This window comes from Aquarana catesbeiana, linkage group LG04 (assembly GCF_042186555.1).
Source record: "Aquarana catesbeiana isolate 2022-GZ linkage group LG04, ASM4218655v1, whole genome shotgun sequence".
NCBI lineage: Eukaryota > Metazoa > Chordata > Amphibia > Anura > Ranidae > Aquarana > Aquarana catesbeiana.
Window position 1 is genome coordinate 216305803 of NC_133327.1, and position 27491 is coordinate 216333293.

The 27491-nt window shown below is 41.3% G+C and overlaps 1 protein-coding gene across 4 annotated transcripts in view; it reads right to left on the minus strand.

Moving 5' to 3' along the window:
* Positions 1–27491, minus strand: part of WDR49 (WD repeat domain 49) — a 204440-nt gene that overhangs the window by 100427 nt on the left and 76522 nt on the right. For all 4 annotated transcript variants that reach the window (XM_073626146.1, XM_073626143.1, XM_073626145.1 and 1 more), the window contains 3 exons: positions 26667–26831; positions 8498–8613; positions 3379–3509 (listed from right to left, as the gene is read on the minus strand). In XM_073626146.1, coding sequence (XP_073482247.1) covers positions 3379–3509; positions 8498–8613; positions 26667–26831 — 412 coding nt within the window. The remainder of the gene's footprint in view (positions 1–3378; positions 3510–8497; positions 8614–26666; positions 26832–27491) is intronic.

The window sequence follows — 27491 nt, forward strand, 5'->3', positions numbered from 1 at the left end:
TAGGTGGGGGGGGGGGGTGGGGGTTGTGAAATCTAGATAATTGCTCATTAGCAGCACACTATTTGGAGTGAGTTTAGGTGGGGGGGGTGGGGTTGTGAAATCTAGATAATTGCTCATTAGCAGCACACTATTTGGAGTGAGTTTAGGTGGGGGGGGGGGGGTGTGAAATCTAGATAATTGCTCATTAGCAGCAAACTATTTGGAGTGAGTTTAGGTGGGGGGGGGGGTGGGGTTGTGAAATCTAGATAATTGCTCATTAGCAGCACACTATTTGGAGTGAGTTTAGGTGGGGGGGGGGGTGGGGTTGTGAAATCTACATAATTGCTCATTAGCAGCACACTATTTGGAGTGAGTTTAGGTGGGGGGGGGGGGTGAAATCTAGATAATTGCTCATTAGCAGCAAACTATTTGGAGTGAGTTTAGGTGGGGGGGGGGGGGGGTTGTGAAATCTAGATAATTGCTCATTAGCAGCAAACTATTTGGAGTGAGTTTAGGTGGGGGTGGGGTGGGGTTGTGAAATCTAGATAATTGCTCATTAGCAGCACACTATTTGGAGTGAGTTTAGGTGGGGGGGGGGGGGGTTGTGAAATCTAGATAATTGCTCATTAGCAGCACACTATTTGGAGTGAGTTTAGGTGGGGGGGGGGGGGGGGTTTTGTGAAATCTAGATAATTGCTCATTAGCAGCACACTAAATACACTCAAACAAAATACATTCCAAATGAGTAGACTAGGTGGATATGTTCCCATCACTTCATGCTGGGAAGGTTATTGAAGGAAAATATACATGCATGACAAAAAATAACAGGAAAAAAATCCAGCATGTGTGAGGATAAAAAGGGGACATTCACACTATATTGCAATGATGGTAAGTAGTGTTTGAAGCAAGAAATACATTATATTATCAAAGATTACATAAAAGAACATGTGATGCTAATAAAAGAAAAATATCTTACCTTAATATAGTCCTTCTGCAGGACCTGTATGATGGCAGAACAGGTCTCTGGGATAATGATCCCCAGAGCCTGGGGGGAGATGCCTGTCGAGAACTTAAGGTCCTGCAGGCTTCTCCCTGTGGCCAAATACCGCAAGGTAGCGACCAGCCTCTGCTCCGGAGTGATGGCTTGCCTCATGCAGGTATCCTGCCTGCTGATATAGGGGGTCAGCAAAGCCAACAAACGGTCAAAAACGGGGTCCGTCATCCGGAGAAAGTTCCTGAAATCCTCAGGATTATTCTCACGGATCTCACGGAGCAAAGGCATGTGACAGAACTGGTCACGCTGAAGCAACCAATTCTTGGTCCATGAACTCCTCCTCGCCCTGTTCATGGACTGGTCTTGGGCTGAAGAATAAACTACAGCACCAAGCACATACAATGCACGAGCTCGACAACGAGTACGTACAGGTAACATGGCTTCAAAACGGTCGGCTGGTCAGAACGCACTAAACAGAACGCACTGAAGAACAGCAAGGCCTGTGAAGAACGACCTGAAAATCAGGAACGAGCGGCCAATAAAACAAAGATTTCTCAATGCCAACTGACCAAACGCACTGAAAAGCAGATACAAACCTCACAAGCACAGACTGAACAACAGTTAAAACGAACTGAAAAATACGAGTCTCACAAGCGCGAATCGTCTCTCACCAAACTTCTACTAACACGAGATAAACACGAGATTAGCAGAAGGAGCCCAAAGGGTGTCGTACGGGCTATTGAACTTCCGTTTTATAGTCTCGTCGGACTTGGTGTACGTCACCGCGTACTAGGCTGTCGTACTTTTGTGTGGTCGTGTGTGTGTAAGTCCGTTCGTAAGAAAGTCTGCCGCAAGTCCGCCGAAGGTACGTCGGAAGTCTGTCGGACAGGCTGTCGGACTTTTGTAGACGAAAAGTCCGACCGTGTGTACGCGGCATTAAAGTTCTGACAAAAGTTTTAGACATAAAGTTACACTGGCAGAATTGCTAAAATGATTCACAGTTTTTAGTAAGCAGTAAGATAATTGAAATTCAGATAAGGACAGTTTGCCAAGCAATTTGCGTGCGGTTTTCTGCATTTCTTTATTTGTTTAATATTTTATATTGTTTTATTTACTGTTTGCTTTGCTTTTAAATGTTTTTAAGTGTATTGATTTGCTTCATATTTGTATAGGATTTACAGGAGTGATTGAAACTTTTTAATAACGCAGTTGTGTACTCTCCATGATACTTTGGTTTATTTGCGCTAACAATTTTTTTAGGGCAAGCTATAAGGGGTCTACCCCCTTTTTCTCTGCCCAGTCAGTACTGATACACAAAAGTTTAACAAAGCTACAAAGACAACATTTTATGAATGTATAGAAGTAGGCAGTGGAATGGGAGAGGAGACAAGTCACAGAGGTTATTTTATTAAAACTGGAGAGTGAAAAAACTGGTGCAGCTCGGCATAGAAACCAATCAGCTTCCAGGTTTCTTTTTTTTTGTCAAAGCCTAAGGGTCGGTTCACACTACAATGACTTGGGATCCGACTTGTCAGCCCTCAAGTCGCCCCAAGTCACTTGACATTGGGAATTGCATTATAGTCAATGAAAGCCGTCTTAATGTACACTACTGATGTCGCTACGACTTCAGAAAAGGTTCCTGTACTACTTCAAGGCGACTTCTTGGAGACCTGTACCCATAGAATTCAATGGAGGTCGCCTCCGAATCGGATCCTCATCTATAGTGAAGGGACTTTACAGGAAAAAGAAGATTATGAGGGGGAACTCCACGCCAAATTTTAAATAAAAAAACGGCATGGGTTCCCCCTTCGGGAGCATACCAGGCCCTTAGGTCTGGTATGGATTTTAAGGGGAACCCCCTACGCCGAAAAAACGGTGTGGGGGTCCCCCCAAAATCCATACCAGACGGCTGGTCAGGAAAGGGGGTGGGGACGAGGGAGCGCCCCTCCCTCCTGAACCGTACCAGGCCGCATGCCCTCAACATGGGGGGGTGGGTGCTCTGGGGAAGGGGGGTTGATGAGGACAAGGGCCTCTTCTCGACAACCCTGGCCGTTGGTTGTCGGGGTCTGCGGGCGGGGGGCTTATCAGAATCTGGGAGCCCCCTTTAATAAGGGGGCCCCCGGATCCCGGCCCCCCATCCTATATTTTGGCAGTTGCTGGGTAATCTTTTGTTGTGGGACAGTTGTAACAATGATGTGATGCTTGTTCTGCTATGTACTACCCAAAAGCACCTCAAAACTTTTTTATTGGACTGTATATCGTTCAAAGCTATACACGTTATAATTGATACTGTATATAGACAGTAGCTGGAGGCTATAGTAGCTGGAGTTATTTTTTATAATATACTTTAAACAGTTCAGGGAACACAAAAGGAGCTCTGCTGCACAGCGTTTTTGAAGACTTACCTGTGACAAGGCTTTGTGGGGGCAAAAATGCAGCACATAATATATCATCTTGGTGTTGCACCCCTCCTTTCCATTCTGAAGGCTGAACAAGGTATTGTGATAATGTGTTCAGGCGAAAAACTGTGATCATCCTCAAAAGAAACAAAAAAAAAATTGAAATACTATTTTCAGTCCTCATGATGATGTATGCAGTATATTACACTGGCTTCTAAAATACCACAAAGTTCTGTGACTATTTAAAGCAGTGGTTTCCAAATTGTGGACCTTTTCTACTCCCAATGGCTACAGTCTGGCCCCTCAAAAGTCTGAAGGAGACCTCTGATTTAAAGCGTATCTATGGTCAAAATGTAAAATCATATTTTCATTTCCACATTGTATTTCAATTATTTCTAGCCTACTCCTATTAATTTGAATGATCTTGAAGTTTGTAAACTTACTTTTTGAAAATCCTCACACATTTACTTCTTTGAATTCTGTGACATGAATTTCCTATGTCCTCTGAGTAGGCAGTGCTGCGTCACAAAATTCACAGAGCCTGCCTTCTGAACTACAGAGTTTCTGAGAGGAGTTTCAAGAGGCAGAGTCAGTACAGGAATTACTGCTTGCAGGCAGCAAAGTACCATGGGATATGTAGTCCTTAGAGGTTGAAAGTAAACAGCAGAGTTGAAAATTTTTTTTTTAACCAAACTTCAGCTTTAAAAAGATGGCAGCCCATTTCAGCTGTAGTCACATTGGTAAAAATTAGAATCCTGGTTGATTGCTATAAGTTACTACACACTGTGCTGCTTTATTGGATGAAACCCTTGTGTGTTCAAGTGATATGCTGTGCAAACTGGATGTCAATGTGCACATAGACATTTTATTTATGTAAGTAAGTATGTAAGTTTATGTATGTAAGCAAGACTTTCTCACCACTTCAAGACTTTCTCAGCACTTACTGTATGTGTTTAATGAGGTCATTGCATCAAGGTTGACACACATAGGCTACACTTTTTATGTATCCATAACTGCAGTGATCTGTAAATAAGGACTGCATAATGGGGTTGATTTACTAAAGGCAAATAGACTGTTTACATTACAAGGGAAGATTCACTTTGAAAGGGAATTTTTCCCAGAGCTTAGCAAACGAGGTGAAGTTCTACTGACCTCAATCATAAACAAGCAAAAAATGCTGTTTTTATTGCTTTTCCTTGCACATGATTGGGTATTCTTTACAAAGTGAAATTTCACCACATTTACTAAGCCCTGAAGCTAATTCCCTTGCAAAGTGCAACTTCCCTTGAAAAGCCTGCTTGCCTTTAGAAAATCAACCCCACTGTGTCATTTATATGGTCCGCAATAACTTTGATGCAGTCTATGTTCCCAGGCCACATGAGTGTGAATATGTTTTGAAACTTCTCCTGAACTATTTAACTTGACAGATAGTAACTGACGTTTAAAAACATCCATTTTGCATGACACGTTTAGTCGCATTTAGCTGCGTTTGCGTTTAGAAGCGTTTTTTTTTTTCAAATAGTCAAAAATGTATCTCTATTAAAAATGCCTGTAAACAAAATGTGGCTAAACACGAGTTACCGCGTTTACACGCGTTTACAAGCTGTTACAGGCATTTGTGGTTTTATCCACCCTGAACGCATTTTTTTGCTTTCCAAAAAATGCTTATAAACTCAACTGCTTAGAAACTACTATAAACGACCCTGTGTACATGTACTGATAAGATAGCATAGAGGAGAGTTCAGGGGCAGCTGAAAAAAATGCCCAACTGCTCCTAAATGTCTGTTTACCAGCAGCAGTGTACATGAAGCCTTAGTCTGTATGATTTAATATTGAGTTGGCCCTCCCTTTGCAGCTAACAGCTTCAACTCTTCTGGAAAGGCTGTCCACAAGGTTTAGGAGTGTGTCTATGAAAATGTTTGACCATTACTCCAGAAGAGCATTTGTGAGGTCAAGCACTGATGTTGGGCGAGAAGGCCTGGCTCTATGTCTCCACACGTATGCCCTGTACACACGATAGGATTTTCCGATGGAAAATGTTTGATAGGACCCTGTTGTCGGAAATTCCGACCGTGTGTAGGCTCCATCACACATTTTCCATAGGAATTTCCGACGCACAATGTTTGAGAGCTTGCTATAAAATTTTCCGACAACAAAATCCGTTGTCGGAAATTCTGATCGTGTGTACACAAATCCCACGCACAAAGTGCCACGCATGCTCAGAATAAATTAAGAGACGAAAGCTATTGGCTACTGCCCTGTTTATAGTCCCGACATACGTGTTTTACGTCACCGTGTTCAGAATGATCAGATTTTCCGACAACTTTGTGTGACCGTGTGTATGCAAGACAAGTTTGAGCCAACATCCATCGGAAAAAATCCATGGATTTTGTTGTCGGAATGTCCGATCAATGTCCGATCATGTGTACAGGGCATAATTCATCCCAAAGATGTTCTATCGGGTAGAGGTCAGGGCACGGTGCAAGCCAGTCAAGTTCCTCCACCCCAAACTCGCTCATCCATGTCTTTATGGACCTTGCTTTATGGAATCGTCCAAATCCTTTGGTGGAATAGGGGCTGTGGTGTGGGGTTGTTTTCAGGGGTTGGGCTTGGCCCCTTAGTTCCAGTGAAGGGAACTCTTAAGGTGTCAGCATACCAAGACATTTTGGGCAATTTCATGCTCCTAACTTTGGGGGAACAGTTTAGGGATGACCCCTTCTTGTTCCAACATGAATGCGCACCGATGCACAAAGCAAGGTCCATAAGAACATGGATGAGGGAGTTTTTTGTAGTGGAGGAACTTGACTGGCCTGCACAGAGGCCTGACCTCAACCCGATAGAACATCTTTGGGATGAGTTAGAATGGAGACTGTGAGCCAGGCCTTCTCGTCCAAAATCAGTGCCTGACCTCACAAATACGCTTCTAGAAGAATGGTCAAACATTCTAATAGACACACTCCTAAACCTTGTGGACAGCCTGCCCAGAAGAGTTGAAGATGTTATAGCTGCAAAGTGTGGTCCAACTCAGTATTGAACCCTACGGACTAAGACTGGGATGCCATTAAAGTTCATGTGTCATGTGCATGTAAAGGCAGGTGTCCCAATACTTTTGATAATATAGTATAATTTAAAATGAAAAATCTAGCACTGTGTCTCCTCCTTTTCTCTACAGCAATAATGGTCTCTAACCACAGAGGCACTGGTACATTGCTTAACACTCTTAAGCCAACTATTTCTCCATTTTTAAAGCTGCTCAGAGCATCAGCTACACCATTGTTTGAAGTGATTTCTTACAGCACTGACCTTGCTAAAGGTCAGTGAAAATAAATCTTAACATTAAAATTGATCATGGCATGGTCTCTACAAAAGTCAGAAAGTTTTAAGCCTAAGGGCCCATGCGCACAGCACCAAAAAATATGGATTTTTTATCAGTAAACCTTCTTTTTTTTACAGCTCCAAAGGCAAATGTATTGTTCTCTATGGGCCTAAGAACACAGCTGCATAAAGATCAGTAATTCTGCACAGTAATCTGTGTCTGAGGTCCTGCGTGTAGACTGTATTTTTTACTGTACACATTTAAATGTTTGTGCTAGCGTTGACATTAGTACTCAGTTGGAGTTCAAGAGCTGCCTGTGTTCTAGCAATGGAGGACACTAGGTGGCAATAGCCACCTGCATCCTAGCAATATCCATCTGCATCCAAGTAATTGAGGATACTAGGTGGCAATAGCTACCTGCATCCTGGGAATGGAGGGCACTAGGCAGCAATAGCTGCCTTCATCCCAGCAACTGAGAAAGCTAGGTGGCTATAGCTGCCTACATCCTAGCAACTGCGGAAGCTAGGCAATAGCTGCCTTCATCCTAGCAATGGAGGATGCTAGGCAGAAATTGCCATCTGCATCCTAGCAATGACTGACACAAAGTGACCCACCTGCATCCTGATAATTAATAGGCTGCATTAACATTGTACACCTGTACACATTTAAAGAAGAAGTAAACCCTGATGGGTTTACTTCCTCTTTGTTTCCCTGCAAAGGTAAAGCATAATGGGCTACTATGCATCGCATAGTGGTGACGCCACTAACGGCATGATCTCCGTTAGAAATGGCACGCTCAGTGCGCCTGCATGCCGTTGTCTACGGTGCATGCAACGTAGACATCGGTACCTGTCTTTTGGAAATATCTCCTAAACCGTGTAGGTTTAGGAGATATTTCTTGCACCTACAGGTACTGTAAGCCTTAATCTAGGCTTACCTGTAGGTAAAAGTGGTCTGTAAGGGTTTACAACCACTTTAACATTGCACAAATATTACATGCATACAGCATACAGAGCCCCATTTGCAGTCTATTATTAATGCTGCTGCTAGACTAATACATCTTTGTAACTGATCCGTAACTGCTGTTCCTCTCTGCCAATCCCTTCACTGGCTTCCCTACCCCAACGTATAATGTTCAAAATACTAATCACAACATACAAGGCCATCCACAACATCGCCCCAAGCTACACCACCAACCTCATCTGTAGATATCGCCCAAATTGTCCTCTCTGCTCCTCCCAAGACCTCCCGCTCTCTAGTTCCCTTGTTACCTCCTCCCATGATTGCCTTCAGGACTTCACCAGAGTCTCTTCCATTCTCTGAAACTCCCTGCACTAGTATGTCTGGTTGGCCCCTACCCTGTCCACCTTTAGGAGATCCCTGAAAACTCACTTATTCAGGGAAGCCTACCCCACCTCCACCTAAGAACTGTACTTGAGTCACCTCCATCAGATCATCCCCCGCAGCTATTACCTTTTGTACCACCACTCCCTCCCTTTAGATTGTAAGCTCCATGAGCAGGGCACTCCATATGTTTCTGTATTGAATGGTATTGTAATTGTACTGTCCCCTCTCTACATTGTAAAGGGCTGCAAAAAAATGTTGGCGCTACAGTATATAAATCCTGTATAATAATAATGTATAATAATTTATGCAGGATCTTGTTATCAGCTTCTGCCAGCAAGGTCCTGCAAACTAGTTGTGCTATTTTTATAGGACCATGTACTGTATATGTACACTAATACAGTATATCTTGTTAATATATTTTGCAGCATTAACTTGAAAGAACCTAGATACCATGGTACTTACCTCTCCCATCCAACAACTAGTAATGTTCTCTTCAGTATCAATATCTGAGAAATTTCTGCTGCCTGATCTCTTCCAGCATTTAGCTTATGGTGACAATGACCATTGAAATCCCATATCTTGAAAAAAGCACAGCAAAATGACCAGCTCTTAGTTGCCTGTCTAATTTACAGTTTTAAAAACAATTAAAATAATTGAACAAATGCTATATTCAGTTTGAATCTGTATAGTAATAATAAATTATGCCCTGTGTTTTCATAGCTTTATCAATAGCATGATCACAGCATCTCCTATAGTAAGAAAACAGATGTACTATAATATTGATTAAAATAGATGGATGGATGATATACTGAACAGACAGAGAGGCAGAATGTGAAAGAAGCCAAAGTTGCAAACATTGGTCAACATTCTGACTTCTCAAGTTGTAAAAGGTTGTTTGATGCAATACATTTATTTATCAATGCACTGGCAAACAAAGAACAAAGTGCACTAGTTAGATGTATCTCTTGGAAGGCATTCTGCTTGGCATGGGGAGTTGGCACAGTAAAGGAGAAGTTCTCTTAGTGCCACTGAGACAGGAAGGCTGTACAGCGGAGCTGTTGAAGTTTAGGTAACTGTATCCTGTAACAATTTCTGCTCTCAAAAATGAGTCAGGCTTACATCTATAGCTGGGAACTCTGCCAACAATAAGCTGATAGTAGTAAGGAATGAGGTTTGGGTTTGCCACTACCATGGCTATACGGCAAATCTCTAAGATTCATGAATCACACATTTTGGCCAAAAACTTTAAAGCTTGTCTCCAGGACAGCTATCACTATAGTTCCGAAAGTTCTGACGCTGGACCTTCTTCTTGGTCTCAGCTCTTTCAGCACCAGAGTCGATGCAACTGCATTGCCTGCCCCTACCCTCCTCCTGCCCAATCACAGAAGTCTTTGTTTTATGTGAACTCATTCACAAAATACAAAGGCTTCTGGTAATGGGCAGCAATGGTGAGGGGCAGGCAGAGCTGCTGTGTGTGCTCCTCTCTTCTCAAAGCCATGAAAGTCGCTTCTATGAGTGCCATAAACCTGACAGATGTAAATAAAAGAAATAAGCATAGGAGGTGGCATGCATCTTGTTGGACCTACCTCATAGTATGCCTGGAAATTTTAGAAAGTGGCTGAATTCCTGGAATTCAGCATTAAAGGTTAGCCACAAGAAACAGGGAACAGCCTATAATGCAGTGCATAGCCTTTGTTCCTGGTTAGCTGAGTCACAAGAGCCGATAATTTAAAGAAATGGATAATACTGCCCTCTTTCAACATTGTATAAAAGGAGAGCTCGGGAGCAAGCCCACACAAGTGCCCTCATGGAAGGCTGATTTCTATGGGGGCACTCAATGGGAGGGAGATGCTCCGGCAGGGGTAGGGTGTCCACCTTTTCTTCAAGCAAAACCCGAACACTTTAGCGGGCTGGGACACCTTTGGGTGCCCCAAGGAGAGTAGTAATGCGGTACACATAGCATGCTGTAGCAAACAGTGGGTGTGGCCAAATTGCACTTGCTGACATCATCTACTTGCTCCCAGTGATGCCAAACCTACCTCCAGACAGCCGCCCACAGTGTGACTATCTTGGTTACTTGGGGAGCCACAGCCTAGTCTGAATAATGTGTCCGGTTTTCAGTCTGCCTGAAACCCGGACTATCCGGGTGAAACCCGAACAGATGGCAGGGGATCCCAGAGGAGGAGGATCAGGGCTGCTTTGTGCAAAATCATTGCACAAATCAGGTAAGCATGATGTGTGTTATTTTATTACAAAATGTAAATAAAGCTTTACAATCACTTTAAAAATTATGCTACCAAAATAAGTATGTGCTGTAAATTGCCTCCTGTTTTATTCCTGCTGGAGGCTGCCATTTTGTTGAAGCCCAGAGCAGTCACTTCTTTTTTGGAAACTTTCCCCCTATCCTTGGCTTTAAATACTTTATGTAAATTTAAATATGTACCAACCTTGATTGTATGTCTTTACAGTGCTAAAGTTCACAGGCTGCCCATGAGGGAGAAAGGAGAGATTATCAGGGAGATAAGATGAGACACTATCCTTGTAAATTTTTGGCCCCTTTCACACGGGGCAGATTCAATTCTGATCAGCAGGTGATCAGCTCACAGATCCCCTTCTGATCATAGCAGAGTGGGCAGATGACACATCAAGTCAAGTCAATCCATGTCTGTGGACACAGACAGAGCCCGCTTTGCTCTATGGGTGGCTGAGCACAAAAACACTCTGCTGTCTGTTTACGCTCGACTACCCTCCGATCCGATCTGTCCAAACAGAAGAAGACGGATCCCTTCCATTTTTTTAGTGGACTGGATCACACCTGGAGATGGGCAGGTGTAAACAAACACAAATCTGTTTGCACTTCCCGTCCATAGGGATGCATGGACCAACCTATCAGGTCCGCCTGAAATACTGGTAAGGATTCTAAAAGGTTGTGCTTGGCCACAAATTACAAAGATGTAAGATACTGCTGCATGCAAAAACTTTGAATACTGAGGAAATATTGAATAGATATAGCCATATAATGGTTCACTGTTTCTATTAATTTATCATAAGTGATCTATTACAATTGTGAAAATGAACTATATCAGAAATTGAAATAAAACATCATATTGAATATCAAACCATTATTGGTTCACAAAAAATGGTGATAATCTATGATTTATCTAAAGTGCTGTGTGCAATAATCAAAGGTGCTTATATGCTGTGCTATATATGCCATTAATTAAACAAAAGTTCCAGAGTTCATATGATTAAAATTGTGCTCTCATGAATACAATTAATTAAACGTGTTCCAGAGTTTATATAAAAAAATGCTCCAACAGTTAACATAATCTCCTTGCATAAAGTTGATACGTGGTTCCAAATTCCCCACATGTGAGAAGAGGAAAAAAGTGTACTTTTTTCAAAATAAATGGATTAAAAGTGCTTGTGCATCACCACCGCGCTCCAAAACAAAAGATTGTCCGCTTACCAGACAAATAGATCAATTCAATAAATAATCAATAGATCCCACATAGGGGATCGTGTGCGAATAAACAAGATCACATCTGAAGGGGTGGTTGTCAGGATGGATCCAAGCTCATGTCACTCACAGTGTGTTATAATAAAAGCAATGGAGAGGGCTCATAGTGCATTAACATATATAACATCAATTTATTAAAAAACAAAATGCACTTACAAAACAGTAACTTGTATGAGGCAGACAAACATCAGTAGTGCACAGCTGTCTGCAGAACGGTCCATACATGTTGATGTCACGCTACTGGCTGCTACCCGACGCATAAACGGACAAGTTTTGGAGCACAGTGGTGATGTACAAGCACTTTTGATTACCGTATTTATCGGCATATAACACGCACAGGCGTATAACACGCACATTCATTTTAAGAGGGAAGTTTCAGGAAAAAAACGTAAATTTTAAATAAGAAACTTTGAAGCAAAATAAGGGTCAGTGCCCATCTGCAGCCTCACCATTGCCATCAATGCAGCCTGATCAATGCCCATCTGCAGCCTCAAGTGCCATCAATGCAGTGCCATCAATGCAGCAGCCTCACCAGTGCCATCAATGCAGAAGCCTCACTATTGCCATCAATGCAACAGCCTCACCATTGCCTTCAATGCAGCCTGATCAATGCCCATCTGCAGCCTCAAGTGCCATCAATGCAGTGCCATCAATGCAGCAGCCTCACCAGTGCCATCAATGCAGCAGCCTCACCAGTGCCATCAATGCAGCAGCCTCACCATTGCCTTCAATGCAGCAGCTTCACCAGTGCCATCAATGCAGCAGCCTCACCATTGCCTTCAATGCAGCAGCCTCACCATTGCCTTCAATGCAGCAGCCTCACCATTGCCTTCAATGCTGCAGCTGCACCATTGCCATCAATGCAGCCTGATCGATGCCCATCTGCAGCCTAGAGGGGACAGGGTGGGGGACGAGTGCCAACAGAATAGATACAGTGAGAATCTCCTATGATAGACAGAACAGTGGTCCAATGGCGGCCCAGGAGACGGGACTTCCTATTACAGAGGCCGCCAAGTAAACAGGAGATTTTCACTGTATGTAATCTGACGGCGCTTGTCCCGCCCCCCTCCCTGTCCCCTCTGAGGTAGCTAAAATTGAAGTATTGGCGTATAACACGCACACGCTATTTGCACCTGATTTTCAGGGTGAAAAAGTGCGTGTTATACGCCAATAAATACAGTAATTTATTTTGCACAAGGACACTTTTTTCCCTCTTCTTACATGTGGGGAATTTGGAACCACATATCAACTTTAAGCAAGGTGATTATGTGAACTGTTGGAGCATTTTTTATATAAACTCTGGAACACATGTTTAATTAATTGTATTCGTGGGAGCATAATTTTAACCATAAGAACTCTGGAACTTTCGTTCATTAATTGTATATATAGCACAACATGTAAGCACCGCCTGAAAAAGTGACAGACGGACAGGCGGACTTGATCAGATGGTGCATGTGAAAGTGGCCTAACTCTTTTGTGATCTCTGGTAGCAGAGTTTGTCCTGTCACCTCTCCTGGTTTTCTTTTCTCTCACCCTAATATGTGAGTCTGTGTCATTCCTGTTGCTTTCTCTCTCTTTCAGCAACAGTAAATCTTAAAGCTGTCAGCTGATCAGCCTCTGATGGCTCTGATTTTAAGCACAGTGCAGAGAATAGAAAGCAACTGAGCATGTGCAGAGCAGGGTGAGATATTACATTACTGGATATTAAACAGTATAGGTACTTCTTTTTAATGCGTTAAGCTATACATGCAAAATGGGCCAGCCTGAAGTGATCTAGCATGACTTAATTTTCCATTATAATATGTCATTTATATTTTGCTAAAATTCTACACTGATGTAATAAATGATATTACCAAGAAGTGACCCCTGGAGCTGTCAGAAGTATCCCAGGGGTATAGGCACTACTGACTGACAGCTTGTGTGCTGAAACATGGCAAAGGTCATGAAACATGCATGGTAATGGAATTCATATGAGGGAAACTAAGTAAGATAAAAACACTGACAGATAGACAGACAGACAGATAGAGAGATAATGTAAGTAGATAGAATATATTAATACAATTTATTAAGGAAAGAACTATACAAAAATCACATTTATGTGAAAAATGCAACATTTTTCTTTTAAAAAATATTTCAGCTGGAGAAAAATGTCATCTGCTTCCATAAGCATAAAAAGTGATTTACGTTGCCATTGCCCATGCTGAGAAACCTTTTATTATATTGGCATGTTTTGGTGTGGCTATTATTCAAAGATCTATTTTCCTTCTGAGCTTTTTACTTGCAAAGATTCTTTCTTTGTATGTGTAAATTACATTTAGAAGGGCATCCGTGAAGCAGATTTTAGTAGTTGTTTACTTGTACACACCAGCTTTGCGGAATGTGACTTCAGGTCCTTCCATAACAATAAGCTACAAGGTGCCCAGGGTGACTGTATTCCACTTATATATTATATCCCAATAGTCCCATTGGAGGAGAGGCTTGCCTTTTAGGAAGGGAGGAATATATGAAGGAATATTTCTGTTGGTGGGGATATATACAGATTATTTTCCAATAAAAATATCTTGCTATAAAAAGTAATAAATAAAAGTATGAAAAGGCATCTGTAGGCTATATAGACATACCAATGTTGTAATGTGCTTTAAAATGAGTTTATAAAAAATCAAATAACACATAATATTGGCACTGCCCATAGGTCCCAGGTTAATGTTTTCCTAATTGATACAAAATGAAGAGTCATAGCTACAAGTGGATTTGCTGGTACATGAAATAACTACATTTTTCTTTGCATGCGTTTTATACATGAACCTTACAGCTCAATTGAAAGCAGCTTACATATTTTTTGAGCTGACAGTTTACAATTAGTGCACTTATTTTTTTTTTGCCGATAAATTTTTGTCTTAGATAAAATGGTAAAGGCTTGGTACTCCGCATAGGTTCCAGCTGTCTGTGTTCCCAATGAGGTGATTTTCTCACTCAGTCCTCGTTATCTGTGACAATGACACCAGCAAAAAAATGAGAGCAATGGATGTCAGTGGGCTACATCAACAAAAAAACCTGACAGAATAAAACAAAAGGGTTTTCTTGTCATGGACGCATAAGGTAACATTGAGCTGCTTCTACAGGCAAAACTCCTGTAGCAATGTTTTTGTAAGCCCTGTGTGCATGGACCCTAAAAAATGAAAAAGTGCTCTATGTCCTACTCACTCTTCAGTGTTATCTCAAAAAAGGAAATTACCATAAAGAGCATCTTCCTCTTATGGAGAAGATGAAAGGGGGAGGTGTTCTTTAGTCTTAACACATTTCCTGTCCTATGGAAACAAAGCTGCTCCTCCACAAATATAGTACAGTGAGTGATTGTTTAACTGAGGACAGGAAGTGTGTCTCCACCTCAAACTCGCTCATCTATGTCTTTATGGACCTTGCTTTGTGCACTGGTACAAATCATTAGGTGGAGGGGGATTATGGTGTGGGGTTGTTTTTCAGGGGTTGGGATTGGCCCCTTAGCTCCAGTGAAGGGAACTCCTAAGGCATCAGCATACCAAGACATTTTGTGGAAACAGTTTGGGGATGGACCCTTCCTGTTCCAACATGACTGTGCACCAGTGCACAAAACAAGGTCCATAAAGACATGGATGACCGAGTTTTGACTTCAACCTGATAGAACACCTTTGGGATGAATTAGAGTGGAGACTGCGAGCCAGGCCTTCTTGTCCAACATCAGTGCCTGACCTCACAAATGCGCTTCTGGAAGAATGGTTAAAAATTCCCATAGACATACTCCTAAAGCTTATGGTCAGCCTTCCCAGAAAAGTTGAAGCTGTTATAGCTGTAAAGGATGGGCCAACTCAATATTGAACCCTAAGGACTAAGACTGGGATGCCATTAAAATTCATGTGCGTTTAAAGGCAGGCGTCCCAATACTTTAGATAATATACTGTATAAGGATTGGTAAAGTGCAATATATTAAATTTTTTGTTGATCATTGCAAGAACTTGGGCAGGTCAAAGATGATACAATTTTCTTTCCCGCAACCACGGGTCTTTCCGAGGGAGCCATTGTGTTATCTCGGCGGGGAGTACAGGGAGCTGTCCCTGCTAGGAGAACACAGTGATTATTGCTAGCAGCTATAGCTGGCAATAATCACATCCTAAAAATCCGACTTGCTGGTTGTACCCAAGTTGATCGATGGATCAACTTGGGTACAATCACCCTGCCCATACATGGTTTGAATCTCGTCCGGTCCCTACTGAATCGGCTGAGATCCGAATTGTCTATGGCTGGCTTACAGTGGATATAAAAAGTCTACACACCCCTGTTAAAATGTCAGGTTTCTGTGAGAAAAAATGAGACAAAGATAAATCGTTTCAGAACTTTTTCCACCTTTAATGAGACCTATAAAACTGTACAACTCAATTGAAAAACAAACTGAAATCTTTTAGGAAGGGTAAGTAAAAAAAAAAAAAAAAATAATGTGGTTGCATAAGTGTGTACACCCTCTTATAACTGGGGATGTAGCTGTGTTCAGAATTAGGCAATCACATTCTCACTCATGTTAAATAGGAGTCAGTACACACCTGCCATCATTTAACGTGTCTCTAATTAACCCCAAATAAAGTTCAGCTGTTCTAGTAGGTCTTTCCTGACATTTTCTTAGTCGCATCCTATAGCAAAAGCCATGGTCCGCAGAGAACTTCCAAAGGACCAGAGGGATCTCATTGTTAAAAGGTATCAGACAGGAGAAGGGTACAAAACAATTCCAAGGCATTAGATATACCATGGAACACAGTGAAGACAGTCATCATCAAGTGGAGAATATATGGCACAACAGTGACATTACGAAGAACCGAATGTCTCTCCAAAATTGATGAAAAGACGAGAAGAAAACTGGTCAGGGAGGCTGGCAAGAGGCCTACAGCAACATTAAAGGAGCTGCAGGAATATCTGGCAAGTACTGGCTGTGTGGTACATGTGACAACAATCTCCCATATTCTTCATATGTCTGGGCTATGGGGTAGAGTGGCAAGACAGAGGCCTTATCTTATGAAGAAGAACAGTAGATGCCCTCACAATCTGACTGATTTGGAGTGTTTTTGCAAAGAAGAGTGGACAAATATTGCCAAGTCAAGATTTGCCATGCTGATAGACTCATACCCAAAAAGACTGAGTGCTGTAATAAAATCAAAAGGTGCTTCAACAAAATATTAGTTTAAGGGTGTGCACACTTATGCAACCATATTATTTTAGTTTAGTTAGTTTTACTTCCCTCCACCGAAAAGATTTCAGTTTGTTTTTAATGGTGTTTATTTATGTATGTAATTATGTATCTTTGTCTCATTTTTTTACATCACAGAAACCTGACATTTTAATACTACTTTTTTATATCCACTGTAGGTACAGTGCCTTGAAAACGTATTCATAACCCTTGACATTTTCCACATTTTGTCATGTTACAACAAAAAACGTAAATGTATTTTATTGGGATTTTATGTGCTAGACAAACACAAAGTGGCACATAATTTCTAAAGTGGAAGGAAAATGATAAATGGTTTTCAATATCTTTTACAAATAAATATCTGACAAGTGTGGCATGCATTTGTATTCAACCCCCTTTACTCTGATACTCCTAACTAAAATCTAGTGGAACCAATTGCCTTCAGAAGTCACCTAATTAGTAAATAGTCCACCTGTGTGTAATTGAATCTCAGTATTAATACAGCTGTTCTGTGAAGCCCTCAGGGGTTTGTTTGAGAATCTTAGTGAACAAACAGCATCAAGAAGGCCAAGGAACACACCAGACAAGTTAGGGATAAAGTTGTGGGGAAGTTTAAAGCACGGTTAGGTTATAAAAAAAATCACAAGCTTTGAACATCTCACGGAGCACTGTTCAATACATCATTCAAAAATGGAGCGTATGACACAACTGTAAACCTACCAAGACATGGCCGTCCACCTAAACTGACAGGCTGGGCAAGGAGAGCATTAATCGGAGAAGCAGCCAAGAGGCCCATGGTAACTCAGAGATCCACAGCTCAGGTGGGAGAATCTGTCAACAGGAGAACTATTAGTCATCCACTTCACAAATCTGGCATTTATAGAAGAGTGGCAAGAAGAAAGCTATCGTTGAAAGAAAGCCATAAGAAGTCCCGTTTGCGGTTTGTGAGAAGCCATGTGGGGGACACAGCAAACATGTGGAAGAAGGTGCTCTGGTAAGATGAGACCAAAATTGAACTTTCTGGCTTAAGAGCAAATGTGTGGTGGAAAACTAACACTGCATATCACCCTGAACACACCATCCCCACCGTGAAACATGGTGCTAACAGCATCATGTTGTAGGAATGCTTTTCATCAGCAGGGACACAGAAGCTGGTCAGAGTTGATGAGAAGATAGATGGAGCCAAATACAGAGCAATCTTAGAAGAAAACCTGTCTGCAAAAGACTTGAGACTAGAGCGGAGGTTCACCTTCCATGAATACAACAACCCTAAACATACAGCCAGAGCTACAATGAAATGGTTTAGATCAAAGCATATTCACGTGTTAGAAAGGCCCAGCCAAAAATCCAGACCCAAATCCAATTGAGAATCTGTGGGAAGACTTGAAAATTGCTCTCCATCCAATCTGACAGAGCTTGAGTTATTTTGCAAAGAAGAATGTCACTTTCTATATGTGGAAAGCTAGTAGAGACATACCCAAAAAGACTTGCAGCTGTAATTACAGCAAAAGGTGGTTCTACAAAGTTTTTACTCAGGGGGGCTGAATACAAATGCACGCCACACTTTTTACATATTTATTTGGAAAACATTTGGAAAACCATTTATCATTATCCTTCCACTTCACAATTATGTGGAACTATTTGTTGGTCTATTACATAAAATCCCAATAAAATACATTTACATTTTTGGTTGTAACATGACAAAATGTGGTATGAATACTTTTTCAAAACACTTAGATATGCAAGTGAGGAGGGGGAGGGTTGGTTAGATAAGCTCCTCATGCTGAATTCTCTATAATATTAGATACATTGCAACTACAACAGAGAGCATGTGACCTCCTAAAATTGGTAGGAATAGAGTAACAAACTTGTCCATAAAGTCTAACTCTACGGCATCTACCAAAAAACAGAAATATCAGTTTGGGGTGGATAAAGGCATCTATAAGTCAGCCCCAAGAAACCATTGCTTACAAAAAGGAATATGTTGGTGTCTTCTCTGCACATTGAAGAATCTACCTGGAACGTTCAGCCCTTCTTTATGTAGTGATCCCTCTCTCTTCAGTGCCAAGGGACAAGGGGATGTGAGTGAGTATGGTTAAGGTCTACATGAAGTGGTTGGGGAACGTACATGAATGGAAGGGGTCTGACAAACCTAGGTTTATTTGGGGTAAGGAATCAGCTACCTTTCACACGTTAAGCACTATCTAATCAGTTAGGACTGCGTCCTGCAAAAAGAAATGCATCTCACGATGAGAAGGGGTATTTGGGACATGAAGGAAAGAAGAATTAAAAGCTAACTTCACCTTTTCCAGAAAAAAAGTTAAGGGGCTCTAGTAGGTTTTTAAACACTTTGCAGGTCCATAAAATGTTCATTCATTTAATGTTGTACCTGTAGGTCATTTGGCCCCACACCATGCCTTGTTAAATGGCCAGCAACAAGGCAGGATGTGAGGATCGCTAACTGGGCCAGGTTTTTTGGCCAGGCTTCTGGGGGAGCAAATGGTAAAATAAAAAAAAATAACATTTTACAAAGCTGCAGTTTTTTATATCTATAGGGGTGCCTTGACTTCATTAGCTATTTTCTGGAAAAAGTGAACTTAGCCTTTAAGTGATGACAGGGCACTGTACTCCATGTGTGGCCAGCTTTAAATATAAAGAAAACTTAGTCTCAGCTTTCTCTGGAAAGCTAAACAGACCCTGTATAATGTGCAATAGGGAGTAAAGCTGTAAGAACGCCTGCTTCCTGCATTTCCCTGGATACTAGTAAAAATGAAAATATAGGGGTGTACTGGCCTAGTGTGTTACCCAAGAATGTGCATTTGGAACCTCAGTGTAAACTCCATCTTTATTTTTACCTGTCACACATATACAGGTACAGTTAGATACAGGCACCCGGTACCTAAGATGACATACAGAAACACAGTAAAAATCTAAACATTGCAAAGGGTCAGTTCCTGTTAGGACTGCAGCAACCACTTCCAGGAAATTCTTTTAACCACTTCTGGACCGCCCTCTGCACATATACTGCAGCAGGACTGCCCGGCTGTCGGTACGTGCATTAGATACAGTAGGCACTAGTAAAAACAATAAAAAAAAGTTCCTAAATCTTTCCCCTATTTTTTAGACTCTGAGGGCCAGTTCACAGCACATGCAGTCCAGTGCATTTTTGTTCTGCATCAAAAACACATGGAAAGTAGGTTATATGGTTTCCAATGGCATAGTTCACACCAGTGCAGTCAGTTCCAGGGCTTTTCAGTTCCAGAAAAAAAGTATGCTGCATTTTTCCTGCACTGGACTGTGCAGGAAAGAAAAGGGGAAGAAAGGGGATTTACATGATTTTGAGCTCAGGTTCACACTGACAGCGGGAATGAAATTGTGCGAGTTCAGCTGAACTCACACAATTTCATTCCCACATATCAGTCCTGACTTCAGGTGATTCCAGAGACATCTGTGTGGGTTGCTGCACAGATGTCTATGGAAATCGCACCCTGAAGTCACCAAATGTAGTACAGAAACTACTTTTGAGAATCGGTGCGGCACCGTAAATGCGGCATAGCCCCGATTCGGACGGTGCTATTGCCGGCAATTGCCGCCGATTTGACATGTCAAATCGCATGCCAAATCGCTCCAATGTGAACCAAGGCTGAACGTGGCATGGTCTGAGTATTTCAAAAACTGCTGATCTACTGGGACTTTCATGCACAACCACAGAGAATGGTGTAAAAAAGAGAATACATCCAGTGAGCAGCAGTTGTGTGGACAAAAATGCCTTGGTGATGTCAGAGGAGAATGGGTAATAACTGTTCGTTACAACCAAGGTATACAGAATACCATCTCTGAACAGACAACACATCGAACCTTGAAGAAAATGGGCTACAGCAGCAGAAGACCACAGCGGGTGCCGACCCTGTCAGCTAAGAACAGGAAACTGAGGCTACAATTCGCACAGGCTCACCAAAATTGGACAATAGAAGACTGAAAAAACGTTGCCTGGTATGATGAGTCTCGATTTCAACTGCGACATTCAGATGGTAGGGTCAAAATTTGGTGTTAACAACATGAAAGCATAGATTCATCCTGCCCTTATCAATGGTTCAGGCTGGTAGTGGCAGTGTAATGGTGTGGGGGGGTATTTTCTTGGCACACTTTGGACCCCTTAGTACCAATTGAGCATCGTTTAAACGCCACGGCCTACCTGAGTATTGTTACTGACCATGTCCATCCCTTTATGACTACAGTGTATCCATCTTCTGATGGCTCTTTCCAGCAGGATAATGCACCATGTCATGACGCACCAATCATCTCACCACTGGTTACTTGAACATGACAATGAGATCACTGTACTCCAATGGCCTCCACAGTCATCAGAATCCAATAGAGCACCTTTAGGATGTGGTTGAACGGCAGATTCGCATCATGAATGTTCAGCCGACAAATCTGAAGCAACTGTATTATGCTATCATGTCACTATGGATCAAAATCTCTGAGGAATGTTTCCAACACCTTGTTTAATCTATGCTACGAAGAATTAAGGCAGTTCTGAAGACAAAAGGGGTCCAACCCGGTACTAGGAAGGTGTATCTAATAAAGTGACCGCTGAGTGTATGTGCTAAAAACCCCCTAATTTTGCTATTGTGATTGTTCCACAGAGACGTGATCCTAAAGGGGCTGGCACCCACTGTGGTAGGAGAATCGAAGGAAGGAAAAATGGGATGCATTTGAACAGTGCTATTTTTGTAATATGTGGTCAAAGTTAATGTTCACCTTCAAAAGTAAATGTTTACTTTGCAAAGTGAATGATAGAAAATAGGATGCATCTGTGTTAATACTGAATCATGTGCAAAAGAAATGAGAGAATCGGGATATTTGCTAGCAGTCGGTTAGTTGATTGAAATTGAGAAAGCTGCCTTTTATTTACTAAGCACACTAAACATTCACCTTGCTAAGTGAATGGTCCCTCTATCTTTGTGTGCATCGTGGTTTGCTTTCCTATAGTTAAAAAAAAAATTGAGCAGAGAATTAAAAAGAGTTGAATAAAGGGCTAAAAATCTTAAGGTGTGCTGGTACATTGTATGTTAGTGCACTTTTATTAAAACAAAAAAAAAAACTGTACCTCACTCTCTTCTATAATTGCACATTGGAAGCGATTGAAAACAATAGAAGCTGCCTATAGAGTCATATCCATAAAAATGCTTAAAATACAACTAGTGTTTAGTTATTTTTAGGTATGTCAAGTGAATGGGAACACATAACAAATATGTGCACCAATCAGCCATACCTTTATGACCAGCCACCTTATATTGAGTAGACCCCCTTTTGCCGCTGAAACAGCCCTGGCCCAACTTGGCATGGATGCAACTAGACCTCTGAAGGTATGCTGTAATATCTGGAACCAATCCATCAGTAGCAGATCCTTTAAGTCCTGTAAGTTGGGGGGTGGGGCCTCCTTGGATCAAACTTGTTTTTCTAGCACAGCCCAAAGATGCTTAAAGGAGAATTAGGAGGTCATGTCAACAGCTCAGACCCGTTGTTGTGTTCCTCAGACCATTCTTGAACCATTTTGAAAGAGAACACTGTCCTCGGGGAATATGGTTTCCATGAAAGAGTATACTTGGTCAGCAACAATGTTTAGATAAGTGGTACACATCAAGTAACATCCACATAGATGGCAGATCCAAGGTTTTTGAAGTAGAACATTGCCCAAAGCATCACACTGCCTCGGCTGGCTTGCATTCTTCCCATACTGTATCCTGGTGCCATTTCTTTCCCAGGTAAGAGACACACATGCACCCGGCCATCCATATCATATAAAGAAAGTGGGATTTATCAGACCAGGTCACTTTCTTCCATTTCCCCGTGGTCAACTTCTGATGCTCACATGCCCATTGTAGGTGCTTTTGGCTGTGGACTTGGGTCAGCATGGGCACCACCCTGGCTGGCCTGTGGCTATGCAGCCCCATACACAACAAACTGCAATGTACATAGTTTTTTCTGCTTTTGATACATCAACTTCATGGACAACATTTACTGGCTGCCTAATATATCCCTCCGTCTTTTCAGATGCCATTTTAACAAGATAATCAATGTTATTCACTTCACCTGTCAGTGGTCATAAAGGTATGGCTGGTCGGTGTAGTCAGGGATTCTCAAATTGAACTTCAAAAGTGAAAATACACTTGAACATTCTCTACTCCTTTAGTAAATAAACTCCATTGTGTGTTAGCACTTAACAATTCTTGTGTGACAGAAGTAATGCTCAGGCTGGTTGGGATCCCATTACAGTGCACTGAACTGTATAGAGGACTCTCTAGTTTCACAGGTGCCTGCCAAATAAAACAATCAAGCCTGCAGACACGTGATAAGAACACTAGCTGCTGTCATATGCTGAAAAAAATCTTTTTTTTCTGAATTTGGATAAGACTTGGCTGATCCTTTCCAATTTGTTAGATGAAACTGCCATAGCACCGTCATTTGTACACTGTACAGCTAACACTTTATGGGGCACTGCAAGCAAAAAAAGACTATATAATGCAAAGTTGAGGCTGGATCCCAAGCAGAGGGCAGATGGAGGAAAATATTGTTTTGTTTTGTTTCCCTGAAAGCACCTAGCAGTAAAGCTCGTCATACATTAAAAGAATTTTGTTCAAAAACTTTCATTTTAGGAATGTTTGTTCAATTATGGAATTGTTAGTGAGGTCAAATTGTCATTCATTTCAACTAAGGTAACGAGAAAATTTGAAGCACCATGACGGAAAATTTTCTCAAAAGAACACATTTTTAACAGTGAATGTGGTCTTGGTTTGGGAAACTACATTCATTTCAAAATCAAATGATAAAAGCAAACACAATTTTACAACACTTTTGATCAACAGTCATGAAGTCATTTACTTGTATTATAAAACAGTTGTATGTCTATGAGTGATCTTCCCAGACAGCCTCTGGGCAAACAATGGGGTTCATTTATTAAAACCGGAGAGTGCAAAATCTGGTGCAGCTGTGCATGCCAGACAATCAACTTCTGGCTATACACTACTAGAATTTTGATAAAAAATTTATGTTAAGAACATTTGGTCGGTTTTATAATTGTTGGTTTCTATGCAGGGCTGCACTAGATTTTGCACTCTAAAATAAATCAACCCCAATGTTAGGGGAAAAATTCAGTTATCGGAAATAGTATTAAATATATATATATTAAAAAAATAATACAATCGACAATAAAAATAGACTCTCACATGAGATGAGGATTGTACCTTGACTTCTCATCTTTGGGTCAATTACACCAATAACATTTCTAATATGATTTCTATCTCCATAGTCTAAAGCTGGCCATACACTAGTAGAATTTTGATAAAAAAATGTATGTTAAGAACGTTTGGTCGGTTTTATAATTGTTAGTGGGGTCAAATTGATATTTGTTTTTAACAGCAGTTATGAGAAAATTTAAAGGCGCAGAATGGAAAATTTCTACAAGTGAGTGTGGTTTTTGTTCAGGAAAGTCCATTCATTTCCAAACCGAACGTTAAAAGCAAATGGTTTTTGAAGTACTTTCGAAAGACATTCGTCATGTCATCAATTATACAGGATAAACATTTTTGTACGGTTACAAATCTACCAGGGTATGGCCAGCTTAACCCTTTACAACAGCCTTTCCCACTCAAGTGTGTCCAGAAAATTGGTTATTAATATTTTTTGATTTCATCACTCCTTCTCATTGTAATGCTGTTTACGATATAAACTTGTGGGTTTTAGAACCAGTCTCAAAAATGTATGGAGCCTGAAGGAGGAATCTACGGCATCCCAAAAGCTTGCATCTTTTTAAATTTAAGTCAGCCAATAAAGGGTATCACTTAGGCCGGGTACACATGGGCCAAATATTGTCCGAAATCAGCCATGACAGTAGAAACCGGCTGACTTTCGGCCCATGTGTACAGCTGCTTATCCAACAAACTGGTCTGCACTCGCAGCCATTGGTGAGTGCAGACCATGTGTTTTGGAGGGGGGGGTGGTTACCCTGTCAGAACACAATAGCACAGCGGGGAGATCAATCTATTATTATCGCTTGTGTTAGTATAGTGATCTGTCATTTATTTATTTTTTATTCAGCCTGCTAGGTTGAACGAAAAAAAGCTTATAGTGTGTACATTCATTGGAGCCAGGAGGAGACATGCAGGGACTTTTAGACCCTGCAAGTATCGTTAAAGAGAACCTGTCACCTACAAATCATCACATAGGAGACTTTTTGTCCCCTATGTTATGAAAAAAATAAAACATTTTTGCAAAAAAAAAAATAAAGTTACACCTAAGCACATAAAAGTCCCCAGCCCCACATATATGCATCTTCGAATGTAAACGCACGATTTGGGGTAGCCTACACGTAAAAACACAGATTGCGATACACATTACATATTGCCATGCACGCCGGAGTGAGAGCAATAATTCTAGCCTAAAACCTCGTACACACGAGCAGACTTTTCGGCGGACAATTTGACCCTGTGCGGGCTTCATCGGACCTGCAGCGGACTTTTTCGGTCGAAAATTTGACGGACTTTAGATTTGGAACATGTTTCAAATCTTTACGTCAGAACTCCGCCGGACCCAGTTCCTATCGAAAAGTCCGCTCATCTGTATGCTAGTCCGATGGACGAAGACCGACGCTAGGGCAGCTATTGGCTACTGGCTATCAACTTCCTTATTTTAGTCTGGTCGTACGTCATCACGTTCGAATCCGTCGGACTTTGGTGTGATCTTGTGTAGGCAAGTCCGTTTGTTCGGAAAGTCCGGCGAAAGTCCGGCGAAAGTCCGGCGAAAGTCCGTCGGATAGACCGTTGGACCAGTCCGGTCGAAAAGTCCACTTGTGTGTGCGCGGAATAAGACCTCCTCCAAAACACTAAACTGATGACCTATAGAGGGCTTTTAAAGTGTTGCCTATAGAAAATATAGGGTACTTAGGTTTGTCACCATTTCACAGGCGTACACAAATTTAAGGTTTGACATGTTGGGTGTCTATATACTTGTGCAACCTCATCTTTTATATTTTACCGAAAATGTGGGTAGTTTATCGCGCTTGTTTGCCCTAAAATTTCACTTTAATGTGTTTTGGATCTTTGCGGTAATATCAAGTGACGTAGAAATTGGAACTACCACAATTTTATTCTCTAGGGTGTCTGCTTTCAGAAAATGTATAATGTTTGGGGGTTTATCTTCAGGCCTAAAATTATTTTTTAAACATGTGTGCAAAAAATGCAAAAGCAGTTCTGTCAGCGAAAGGGTTAAACTCCAAACTTTCTGTGTGGGTTTAGTAGATGGAAAGTAATTGGGTGAGATATTTGTTTGCCCCCTATGGAAACCCTGGTTATATGCATACCAGGTTTAATCTGACCCTTTGTAGCAGATATTTAGACCATAAGAATGTGTCACTGTCACAGACATTTTTTATTGATAAACATATTAAAATATAATAATTGCTTTAAACCCTCTAATTGATCGATATTCAGCCCTTGTATTGTATTGGCCCACCAAGGTTATTTTAGACCAAACCTTATGGGCCTTTTTGTGCCAGGAATTGACTATCCCTGGCTATTGTTGACAGCTGAGATATAATTTAGACAGGATGTTAAACTGACTTATATGATCATCACCTCTGCATGTGTTATGGGGTTTTCGAAGCATGATCCACAAGTTCATCACTGGTGCCAAACATCTGAATCTTTAGGATCTGGCATGTGTCCCATTTCTGCTCTTGAATGAGAAATGGGCCCGGGTAGCCATTATGACATGTTTGTGGACTTTTAATCATGCTATGTATAAATTTGTTTTACAGCTATCACTGGCTAACAGCATGGGTAAACCCAGTGAACAAACAGAGATCTGTAACATTTTGTAAATCACGTTTTCCTCACCTTTACTGTTCCATCAGTGCTCCCTGTTAGCAGCCTGGTTTCACTTGCATCTAAAGCCATAGTGCTAATCTCTGCATTTCCATGACAGCCTGCAAACTGTTTGATTTTCCGTCCTGTGTCTATCATCCAGAAAGTAATCATTGATCCTGTGTCTGAACTGATTACCTGAGAAGTGGTGGAAAAATGATATTTCACTAGAATAATAATATGGGTAGCATATTAAGATTTAAAATGCAAGCCATTACCACATTTTCAAAGACATTGGGGTTAATTTACTAAAGGCACTTGCTCCAGAGCTTAGTAAATACGGTAAAGCTTCACTTTGCAAAGAATGCTCAAGGAAAATGAAATAAAAACATTTTTGCTTGCACATGATTGGGTGATAGAAATCAGCAGAGCTTCCCCTCATTTCAGAGCTTCTCCTCAGATCTAGAGCAATTGCAGTTGAAGTGCACTTGCAATGCACAGTATATTTGCCTTCAGTAAATCAACCTCCCCGTCTCTGTTTAGTACTCAGCCTACTTTTACAACTGCTAAATTATATCTATGTAGACAGATTCTGTGGAATATACAGTCTAAACACGTTCTGATATGTGACAAACTGTCAAAATAGACACTTTCCAACATAACTCCACCCTCCTTTTTGACAAGTTCCATTCACACAGTCACATCGCCCTTTCAGTAGGTGGTGCTTTCCAGCAGAAAATGCTGTTATAGGTCTGTATGTCATTGTCTATCAACCACCCTGTACAGTGCTCTAGGTGGGTGCCTCTTCTGCCTCTGCCTTGGTCTAGCCCTGTGCCAATACCTGTCAGTCTTTGTTTG